General features: G+C 37.8%; 1 protein-coding gene across 1 annotated transcript; it reads right to left on the bottom strand.

Annotated features, from left to right (window-relative positions):
• Nucleotides 1–3,554: 3,554 nt before the first annotated feature.
• On the bottom strand, nucleotides 3,555–4,013 carry LOC112559613. Its single transcript, XM_025230948.1, has one exon. The coding sequence runs from the start codon at nucleotides 4,011–4,013 to the stop codon at nucleotides 3,555–3,557; it is 459 nt and encodes a 152-aa protein (XP_025086733.1).
• Between the last annotated feature and the right edge of the window lie 7,821 nt (nucleotides 4,014–11,834).

Here is an 11,834-nt window from a genome sequence, read left to right as displayed (position 1 = left end):
GTTTAAGAAAATAAAATAAAATAGATATAGTAAACTGAGCTATATCGCTACCAATGATCTCCATTTCTTCCAGTTTTTTGCTATTTAGTATCTGACCAGAGAGTGGGGAATATAAGAATTTATTTTCCTATTAAGTCTCTTGCATTCTCTGGGATCCAACCAACAACAGGAGGCCTGTAACGTTTTACGAAAGAGTGTGTTGAATGTGTTTGCGAGCGCGTGTAAACATCTGCATGTAAACCACGCTCGCCGCACTCTTTCACCTTTTTCAACAAAAAGGTCCGGCCAACGATTAACACATTTAATGTTTATGAAATTAACTAACGATGAGATGAGGATGAAACAAAATAAAATAACGCTACCCCCTCCAGCGTCAACCTCTTCCAAACGTTTCTCAGACGGTTGGCGCTGACGAAAACACTGACCAGCAGGCTAATCCACTGAATTTCTTCACGCAGTTCGTGAAGTTAACTGTGAAGTTAACTGTGAAGTCCACTGAATTTCTTCACGCAGTTCGTGAAGTTAAGGAAATTAAAGCCGTATCGGCGAAGCTATTATATTCTGCTTGGATTGATTACTGTACCACACTGGGTAATACTCCACACGATAATACTCCACTGGACACACGTCGGCTATCCGTTGCTGGCAGTTAACCATACACTGTACACTCCCCACGGAGCTCTGTACACTCCAACTGCTTGGTCTCGTCTGAAGCGATAACCGTTCCAAACCCCCGTTAACACGTCCTCTGTTCATTTACTCATTCACTATATGACGCAAAAGAATCGTCACCCAGAGCTACGTCAGCGCTCGCGCGACTGCTCTTCCCTGACCACAGGGAAAGTTAAAAATAAAAATGAATCCAACTAGATTCGTCTCAATCGCGAATCGTTACAAGGCCCCAGGTATAAATCCTGTTTTCCTATGTTTTTTTTTTTTTTTTTTTGTCTTTCACTTCTACTTCTTGACAGCACACCAGGAGGAGTTGCCTTTGTCAATCCCTTTGACTTGACAACCATACGTGTTTGTGTCGTCTGACTGGTTGGGAGGTCTTCACAGTTTCGAGATGGATGTCTGAATCTGATTGTTACTTGCCTAATGGTGATGTGTTGCTGTACAAGATAAGAAGTTTAAATAATGTCTTATTTCCACTCAAGATAAACAGAATAGACATGAGATAAGAAGAGAAACCAGGTTCGATAACAAAAGTATAAAATAAATTGGTTTATTTATAATATACTTTTAACAATTGAGCTTAAGCGTACGAGCACACCCATCTAACATAAATCAGACGAACACGCGCGCACACACGCACACACAGACAGACACAGTTACCTTTTGACATTTTTACTCCGACTTTTAACAAAGTTCTAGCAAGTGGAACGTACCCGCAAAGTTTGTCAAAAGCTTTCAAGTTTTCTATTACTATAAATAGTATATATATAATAAATACTTCAGGAAACTTGAAAACATAGATCGAAATCTTTTGTAAGTAGAGAGTATATTGAAAATATTCTACGCAAAGATCAAGCCTTTATTTCTTCATGGATCGGACATTTTGTGAAGTAAGCAGTATGAAGTAATTTCATTTACTTAAATTTCCTTACATTATTCTTCGATGTTGGCACATATAAAAATGACAGATTTACCATCGTGACAGACTCGGTTGTGCGTGTCATAAAAATAATAAACATGATATTAACTTTTCCTAATGAAGGATATCCAAGCAATATTATATGTTACTTTCGCATGTAAATGCGTATATATTTCGTTGGTATAATGTAGTATAGCTATGATGTTGGTTATGTGGAGGAAATTCCTCCACAATTTACTGCTGCAATTAAGGCAGGACTAAGATTTCGTCAGAGCTGCCATGATTAATTGTACTAATTTCTTAATTACTGCAATTACTATCTGGACTTTATGAGGACCTAACATCGCGAAGTGGCATCGCGCGTCTGCTCAGATAAAAGCGACTGACATTTAATTATTTTGTTTGAATAAAAGTATGTAAACCTGGACTGCAAACCGTATTAAGTTGGTCACTGTGTCGGAGATACCCAAAATGTTCTTTTAATTTGTCCCAACCCACCATTTTACTTAACAACTGTATTACGATCTTATACTGAAGATGTTTTTCCACCTTACATTTTATTTTGTGTAAAATCACTTAAGGAAAGCCATTAAATTTATTGTAGACATGACTGATGGAAATATAATTTGTTATGCAGTGTTTTTTTTACAAAAATCTGTTATACCTTTAATTCACAAAGAAGCTTTTTCTTTAAAGAAGCATTGATAAATTCTAGGAGAAGAGTTTCATTGTGTTAATTTTCTATGATGACAAGCGGGTAGAAAAGCAGCGTCCCCCCAAAAAAATATTATACTGATGAGTGATACATATAATTACACCATGAACTTATGATCTCGAGTAATAATGCTGGTTAGTTTAGGTACCAGATTACTTTTACATTTTGTAGACGATATTGAGGAAAACGAAGCCAGCCATTAAGCAATAGAAAAATGTTCGCAGTCATTATATTTAACAAAGAGAGAGCAAATGCTTTTAGAAAAGTAACACCAAGGAACTCTGTGCAATATGAATCTACGTATGGTTCAGGCAATACAGAGTTTGAGCTCGACTGTACTGATCATGAAAGGTGCTCCGCCGGTAAAAAGGTAAAACACATGCTGCCCACACAAGTTTTCCACGTTTTCTATATTGTATGAGAGGAAGATTTTTAACCCCCAAAAATACTTAAATATGCACACACGAAAACTTTCAGAGCGAGATATTGTTTCAGTAAATTTATAGAAATACACGTAAACTAGAATCTCGGTCGGTTTCAAATATTTAAGATGGATTAGCCTGAACTGGTCAACAAGAACAGAAACCCAAACACTGCCCAGTACACACGGGAAGTAATGTAAGTATCTGTAGGTATCATTGCTCTCACTGACTGTCGGTAAACTTTTGGCAAAATGCACGATGACTGCCTGCAAGATGCAAACACAAGGTGATCATCTAGAAACAAAGTCCAAGCAGCTACACGAAGCTGATGGCTCTCAAGTGTGAAATGTATTGTGCATTCTGTTAGTATTAAAAATATTCAGAGTTTTATCAGAGAAATACTCTCGTTGTTGTGGAAGCAAAATAAAATATTATGTGCGAAACGATTGCCTTTTAACGACTAAAAAAGCTGTAGGTAATGTGGCAGTCCTCACTTCGTCAATGAAACAAATTCGCTATATTATACTGCTGTAAAAAAGCAGGGGACGAGAACTTGGTATTGCCGACATGTAACTCCCCATTTTGTATACACACGCGAAAGACTGATGTATACACATTTAAAGCATATCTTTTATACCACTTAAAGTATAATTATTCTTTCTAGAAACAGAATAAAGCAACTTTTTACGGGAATCATATAAATATAAACTCTAATAATACGTTTTAGAAATAAAAGTCTCAATCCTTTTTGTTTTTCTTAAATACATATTTAAGATCTGTCAAGCACAAGTAGATGTGTATCTGATATCTGTTTACCCCTCGGTCACTTCGGCTTTTGCTGTCCTGTGACATCGATGGTGGAATTGCAAACCAGTGCCGTGCTGTGCTGGGAACAGCAACTAGAAAACATTTCCTGAACATCGCGTCGAAAGCGAGAAGATCTGTTGTAGTAGATAAAGATGTTGACAGAACTGTTGATGTAGGGAAAGTAGTACACAACACTGTTCATGCTCGTGTACAGAACGTAGAATCTGCCGTTGATGGAGAACTCGGCCAGGGTTAGCTCAGTCAAGCACAGGAGGACCCAGGGGATGGTGGTCAAAATGTAGATGCAAGACACGAGGACAAGCATCTTGGAAATTGCCGTCTGCTGGGTGTGGCCACTGTTTGTACTGGAGCTCGACTTCTGTCGCCAGGCCATCGCCGCCCTGAGTCTGACTACAGTGACGATTGTGGCCAAAGAGACGACGATAAACGTTGTCATGGGAACAATGATCATCATGATTACGTTCTCTAGAATTTCTAAATATATTTTATTACTTTTCCAGAAGTTTGTGTTCATAAACTGAACCTGGCTGTCTGACGAATTTCCAATCCTAATTAACACGAATGAGAAAGGCTTGTGAATAAAGGCTACCTGAGGGATAGCGATTAAGACTGTAAGCAGAATAGCCATTGTACGAACAGACATCAGAGAAGCCGTTTTGAGAGGAAGTAACACGCACACACACCTGTCTAAGGCAATGATCATTGTTATTAAACCTGATGCCAAACGAAGGCCGTGGCTGACACCAACTAAATATATCTGAATTTTAAAATTGAGATGTTCCCATGTTGCAACATCGATCGTCATAAGATAATACTCGATGCTGAAAAAGACGGAAACGATAAGGAAGCAGAGGTCAACGAGTGCAAGAAGATACAGACAGAGGTTCATGCGGTCGTGTAGACCTTGGCGCCAGAACACCAGGGAGCTGATGACGTTGGACGGTACGCCAACGACAGCCACGACAGGCTTGACAACGCAGTTCAAAACGAGTTTGGTCGTCAGGAAGATGTCGTAGCTGAAGACACTGTAGGGAGTAGTTGTCATCGGTATGGAGCTGCTGCCAGTTGCACTGCTATGAGTGTGATTCATTTCCATTTCAATAGCGACAAGAGACATTTAGCGCCATGAACACAACACAAATATGTCTGAAAATCAGTTGGCTATTAAATAAAATCAGACGAAACACGAGTAGTCCAAACTAACACAAAAATATACTCCTTCATCTGAAAATTCCTGAGATCAATTATTTTTAGAGCATCTTCCTTTGTTATCTCCTGACATTTGGTACTTGGATTCTTCTATGAAGGTTGTTCTGTCCATTCATTAACGTAGACTGATTAACACTTTACCGTAGGAAATCCTTCTCTGGTACTGTATTCACAGAGACAGATTCTTCTATGAAATAGATTGGAAATTTAATTTATTCTTTTTATTTTTGAGCGATAATACGAATTAAAAGATGATAAGACTTTACTAGCCAGCGAGTTTCCAAAGAAAAAAAAGCCGTGAAGGCGGTGGAAGAGAGTGGCCCACTCAGACAAGGAGGAACAGATGGGAGAAACAGCAAAACGGTATGTGAGACAAGAGTCTTGTGTAAAATTTCTTAATGAAATTGCCCTCTTATATCTCAGCAGCTGACAACGCCGAGTATTTGCTCACGAGGAACGCCCTACAGATTCAAGAATTCAGAAAATATGGTGTTTCGATTTTTATAAGTATTAGCCTTTTTAAACGATATATGCTTTTGAAACAATTGCTCTTTTGCAGGAACACAATAATTGGCATTGGCAAGACATTATTAACAAGAAACCGGATGTACTACTACTACTTATAATAATAACAAGTTTATAGCGATGTTTTATGCCAAACTAAAACAATACGATTTAAATTACTTAATCGCCATCGTTAATTTTTTCTTTTTTAAAGATATCAGGCAAATAAAATAAATTAAAAATAAAACTTCTCATCTGACATTTTCAATTACCTTTTCTCACTGCTTTGTATACATTGAGGGAATTACAGCAACAGAGGAGGGAAGACGTCTTCCGAGAAGTTTTTTTTTATTTTCCTTTGGCCTTGTGGCAATGAATTGATTGCCTCAGAAAAATATCTCTTTTACTCATTTATCCACTTAGTCTAATGACGAGAGAAATTAAATTTAGAGCCTCTAAATATACAAGAAAATTTGCTAAATTGACACTGCTTTTTTCTTAACATAGACCATACAAGAAATCTAACTTTTAGTATTTATTCAAGAAATATTTCAATCTTTCTCATTTTTGCTGAGAAGTGTTTCCACATTAAAGAGCAAACCGATTCTCACTTTTGAATATTGAAAGTTGTTGGCCATGTAGCCGACGATTGATCCTTCTCCTGAAAATTGCGGCACTCAGAATCAACCTTACGTTTCTTAGCTCCCGGCAACACTTTCCGAGGCCTTAAGACAGGGTGGTTCATGTCAGGGAAGTTAAGAATACACGATTTGCTGACAGACAGCGGTCCGGTCAGGTAGTCGGCACTGCCTGTGATCTCCACCCTGCTTATTGTCGGTAGGAAAGTCTGCATCACGGGTGCTCCTACATTCCCAAAACCATTTAAGAAACCGCCCATGGAAAGTTCGCCTGTAGATCTTCGCGGACCGGATGTGGACGGTTAGCCACCCCTGGCTTAAAGACTACAATTTTGCGTCCTTTTTACCGGGGTCAGTAGGTCTACATAGTTCTCAAATGGATACCTAAATCTGTTTGTTACTTGTAATAACTTCTAACTAAATCAACATCTCTAGCTGCTTGTTCCTGTAGAATGTAGATCATGTGGATCAGTGATGCCCAACCTTTTCCGGCCTGCGGGCCATACACATTTCCGACATAGGTGTCACGGGCCGCTTCATCGCAAAAATACAAAAAAAGAGAGAGAAAAAATAGAGCAGATACCATTTTTATTAGAAACAAGTTGTATTTACCATTAATTATATAGTAATTAGTGGGATATTTGAAGTTGTTTTCCCGAAACCAACTTCTGAATGTCCGGCCTCATCGTAGAGACACCAAGTCGGAGCACTGAATCGAAATGTTCATCCATCGAAAAAAGATTGGGAGACGCCCCTACGTAAGGATAAATACTTCTTCTTTCCTTTTTTTCGTTATATCTTTTTTTATTACTAACATGCCGATTTCCTGCACTGTGGGCAGAAGTTTCGCGGGCCGGATGGCACCGCGTCGCGGGCCGGATATGGCCCGCGGGCCGTAGGTTGGGCATCCCTGATGTAGATGAATGGATTACAGAACTATTACTTTACCAAAAAACCAGTGAAACCTATGCAAAATAAAGAAGGGCTAAAGAATTATTATCTTATGATAGCCATTCTCATTTTTCTATAAACTTAAAAACTAAGATAACATTCCGTTCGAAATATACGTGTTCTCCGGTCTTGAGAAGCGTGTCTTCGTGAATCACTGTATGTGGGTAGTGTGTATGAGCACTTGTGCGTTTGTATACGAATATTTGTCATTGCTTCGGCGAGCGCTGATTGTGTATACAAGTTGACTGCTTGCCGATCTTTTGCTAACATTCAAAAGAACAGAGAACAGCTGACAGCTCCTAGTGTTTGCTCCTGGGGAACGCCCTCCGTCTTTTTGCCCGGGGCATTTAGAAAAATAATTAGCCTGGGCAACAATCCACGCTTTTAAAAATATTGTAGCAGCACGATGACTGGCACTGGCAAGGCAAAAGAGAATGTAGTACTATTACAGTACTATTACTGTTACTGCTGCTAATAATAAATATATTGCGGGGCCTTATGCCCAACTGAAACAACAATATTTCGAGTCATATGATTTATCGCTGTTAATCGTTTCTTCGTTTAAGAAAATAAAATAAATATCGTAAACTGAGCTACATCGGTACCAATGATCTCCATATCTTCCGGTTTTTTTGGCTATTTGGTATCTGACCAGAGAGGGGCGAATATAAGAACTTATTTTCCCATTTTGAATGTTTCCCTGTTTTCCTATCTGCTCTTTTTTTGTCTTTCACTTCTACTTCTTGACAGCACACCAGCAGGAGCTGCCTTTGTCAATCCCTTTGACTTGACAACCATAAGTGTTTGTGTCGTCTGACTGTTTGGGAGGTCTTCGCGGTTTCTAGATGGATGTCTGAATCTGATTGTTACTTGCCTAATGGTGATGTGTTGCTGTACGAGATAAGAAGTTTAAATAATGTCTTATTTCCATGCAAGATAAACAGAATAGACATGAGATAAGAAGAGAAACCAGGTTCGATAACAAAAATATAAAGAAATAAATTGGTTTATTTATAATATACTTTTAACAATTGAGCTTAGGCGTACGAGCATACCCATCTAACATAAATCAGACGAACGCGCGCACACACGCGAACACAGACAGACACAGTACCCTTTTGAAATGTTTACTCCGACCTTTTAACAAAGTTCTAGCAAGTGGAATGTACCCGCATAGTTTGTCAAAAGCTTTCAAGTTTTGTATTACTATAAACAGTATTTTATAACAAAGTCCAAGCGCTCAACAACAGATAATTGCTTTTACATAAAGGTTTTATCAATATAGGCAATATAATTTACATAAATTTCCGTACATTCTTTTTTGATGTTGGGACATATAAAAATGACAGATTTATCATCGTGACAGACTCGGTTGTGCGTGTCATAAAAATAATAAGCATGCTATTAACTTTTCCTAATGAAGGATATCCAAAGCAATATTATTTGTTACTTTCGCATGTAAATGTGTACAGATTTCATTGGTATAATGTAGGATAGCTATGATGTTGGTTATGTGGAGGAAATTCCTTCATTTTTTACCGCTACAATTAAGACAAGACTAAAAGCTTGATTTCGTCAAAGCTGCCATGATTAATTGTACTGATTTCTTAATTACTGTAATTACTATCTTGACTTTATGAGGACATAACATCGCAAAGTCGCATCGCGCGTCTGCTTAGATAAAAGTGACTGACATTTAATATTTTTGTTTGAATAAAAGTATGTAAACCTGGACTGCAAGCCGTGTGAAGTTGGGCACTGTGTCGGAGATACCCAAAATGTTCTTTTAATTTGTCCCAACCCACCATTTTACTTAACAGGTATATTACGACATTTTATTTTGTGTAAAATCACTTAATCACTTAAGGAGAGCCATTTAAGTTATTGTAAACATAACTGATAGAAATATTTATAATTTGTTATGCAGTGTTTTTTAAAATCTGTTATACCTTTAATTCACAAAGAAGCTTTTTCTTTAAAGAAGCATTGATAAATTCTTGAAGAAGAGACTGTTATCCAGGTTTATAGAGATACAGAAAATAAACGTGTTTTTGAAATTTTGAGTTTGCATTGATTTAAATCGAAATAGAATACGATATAGTCACACATGACAGGGAAATCTGTTTCACTGTGTTAATTTTCTATAATGACAAGCAGGTAGAAAAGCAGCCGCCCCCCAAAATGTTATACTGATGAGTGGTACATGTAATTACACCATAAACTTATGATCTCGAGTAATAATGCTGGTTAGTTTAGGTACCAGATTACTTTTACATTCTAGAGACGATATTTAGGAAAACAAAGCCAGCCATTAAGTAATAGAAAAATGTTCGCAGTCATTATATTTAATAAAGAGAGAGCAAATGCTTTTAGAAAAGTAACACCAAGGAACTCTGTGCAAAATGAATCTACGTATGGTTCAGGCAATACAGAGTTTGAGCTCGACTGTACTCATCATGAAAGGTGCTCCGCCGGTAAAAAGGTAAAACACAAGAACGTTCGCCATTCGCCAAGACATGGCCAGTATCTGAAATGTTTTGATGTTGTTTGTAACTTTTCTGATCGCCAGAACTGTTCTCTTCTGCTTAGTGTGACCTAAGTTTAATATTATCCAGAACCTTCTAGGCATTAGAAAATTCCAGGGATCTGTCTACATCTTCAGAGTAGTGAGCATGAGCCAGAGAGATGTTCTTATTTGCGTCTCACAACTCATATAATTATGTCTTTTATTTTCCTACATGCCTGTCTTTGTCCTTCACATCAAATTGAAACATTTTTTTTTCAAATTACACAATTTGCTTGTAGTATTCTAAAATGAATGGGATTATTATCATTCAGTCGTAAATTCAGTTTTCCGTTTCGTTTTTCTTCAATTTCTGATAAGAACTCTTTCTGTAGGTAGTTTTTTCAAATTGTAAGCTTCATTTGAAATGCCGAAAATTTTAGTTTTCAATTATTATTTAAGGTATTATAAAAGCATGAACTTAAGTTAGGATTTAAAAAAATTGCTGAAATTTTTAATCACATTGAATTTTTAACCCCCCTCCCAAGAAGACCTAAATATGCACACACGAAAACTTTTAGATTATTTCAGTAAATTTATAGAAATACACGTAAACTAGAATCTCGGTCGGTTCCAAATATTTAAGACTGTCGTTATTATTTTGAGATGCCAGGCAGTAACTGTGCGATTTCAGGATGCCATGCTTGCAAAGGTTGAATCAAATGTTTATGATCATTTTTCCGCATAAGGAGACTAAATAATAAAGACTGGGAAAAAAGCTCTTTTGAGAGCTGTGAATCGTTGTGATTCTAGCTTCAGCATCGAAAGAGCAGACACTTGCTCCAAACATTATATTATTATATTGAAGGTAAGTCACTTTGTGCGATAAATATAACCTTTTATATTTTATAATAATTCGAGACGAGAGCTGAACTCAGGACAGCCAGTCCTCACTGTATTGGCACTAACCGTTGCGCCACCGAACCGCCTCGCAATAGAGAGAGAGAGAGAGTGTGTGTGTGAAGAGAATAAATAACCTATTATAATATTTAATTTAATTTGTTATAAACTCACTACAAACTATACCCTCTGTAACCACTCAGAAAAACAATGAGCTAGAGAGCGAGAACTTGCTGAGAAAAACATTTTGACTCTTAACATAATTACAAATACTACGATACAACGCTGTGTGTGAGTGTAGATTTTTTTACATTATCATTCACATATTCATAAATATATATCAAAACATACTTACTAAGAGGATTTCTTCAATGGCAAAGGATTGAAAGATACTCGCAGATACAAAACAAAACGACCGGATATTGCCTGTACCCCACCTACTCTTCCACCACGCGGAGAAGAGTTGAGTCAACGCTTTCCCACTGAGAGCGCCTGGAGTTGGCTGTCCATAGGGTATCACGTCTCTGCTGTAGGTAAGCTTTTGGCAAAATGACGACGACTGCCTGCAAGATGCAAACACAAAGCCATGATCTAGAAACAAAGTCGAAGCAGCTACAATAATCATGAAACTGATGGCCCTCACGTGTAAACTGTCTTGTGCATTCTGTTAGCAGATTAAACATAGTCAGAATTTTATAAGAGAAATACTCTCGTTGTTGTGGAGTCAAAATAAAATATTATTTGCAAAACGATTGCCTTTTAACGACTAAAAACGTGGTAGGTAATATTGCAGTCCTCACTTTGTCAATGAAATCATAACAATAATTCAAATGCCAATATTTCTCCATTTCGCTATATTATACTGTTGTAAAAAAGCAGGGGACGAGAACTTGGTATTGCAGACATGTAACGTCCCATTTCGTCTACACACACGAAAGATTGATGTATACACATTGATCTGTCAAGCACATGTGTATCTGATAACTGTTTACCCCTCGGTCACTTCGGCTTTTGCTGTCCTGTGACATCGATGGTGGAATTGCAAACCAGTGCCGTGCTGATCTGGGAACAGCAACTAGAAAACATTTCCTGAACATCGCGTCGAAAGCGAGAAGATCTGTTGTAGTAGATAAAGATGTTGACAGAACTGTTTATGTAGGGAAAGTAGTACACAACACTGTTCATGCTCGTGTACAGAATGTAGAATCTGCCGTTGAGTGAGAACTCGGGCAGGGTTAGTTCAGTCAAGAACACGAGGACCCAGGGGATGGTGGTCAAAATGTAAATGCACGACACGAGGACAAGCATCTTGGAAATTGCCGTCTGCTGGGTGTGGCCACTGTTTGTACTGGAGCTCGACTTCTGCCGCCAGGCCAGCGCCGCCCTGAGTCTGACTACAGTGACGATTGTGGCCAAAGAGACGACGATAAACGTTGTCATGGGAACAATGATCATCATGATTACGTTCTCTAAAATTTCTAAATATATTTTATTACTTTTCCAGAAGTTTGTATTCAAAAACTGAACCTGGCTGTCTGACGAATTTCCAATCCTAATTAACAAGAATGAG

The sequence above is a fragment of the Pomacea canaliculata genome, linkage group LG3, assembly GCF_003073045.1.
Source record: "Pomacea canaliculata isolate SZHN2017 linkage group LG3, ASM307304v1, whole genome shotgun sequence".
Taxonomy (NCBI): domain Eukaryota; kingdom Metazoa; phylum Mollusca; class Gastropoda; order Architaenioglossa; family Ampullariidae; genus Pomacea; species Pomacea canaliculata.
This window is presented reverse-complemented; position numbering and strand designations above follow the sequence as displayed.

Excerpts from the sequence above, each read along its gene's own strand:
- LOC112559613 (XM_025230948.1), bottom strand. The coding sequence starts at position 4,013 with ATGATGATCATTGTTCCCATGACAACGTTTATCGTCGTCTCTTTGGCC.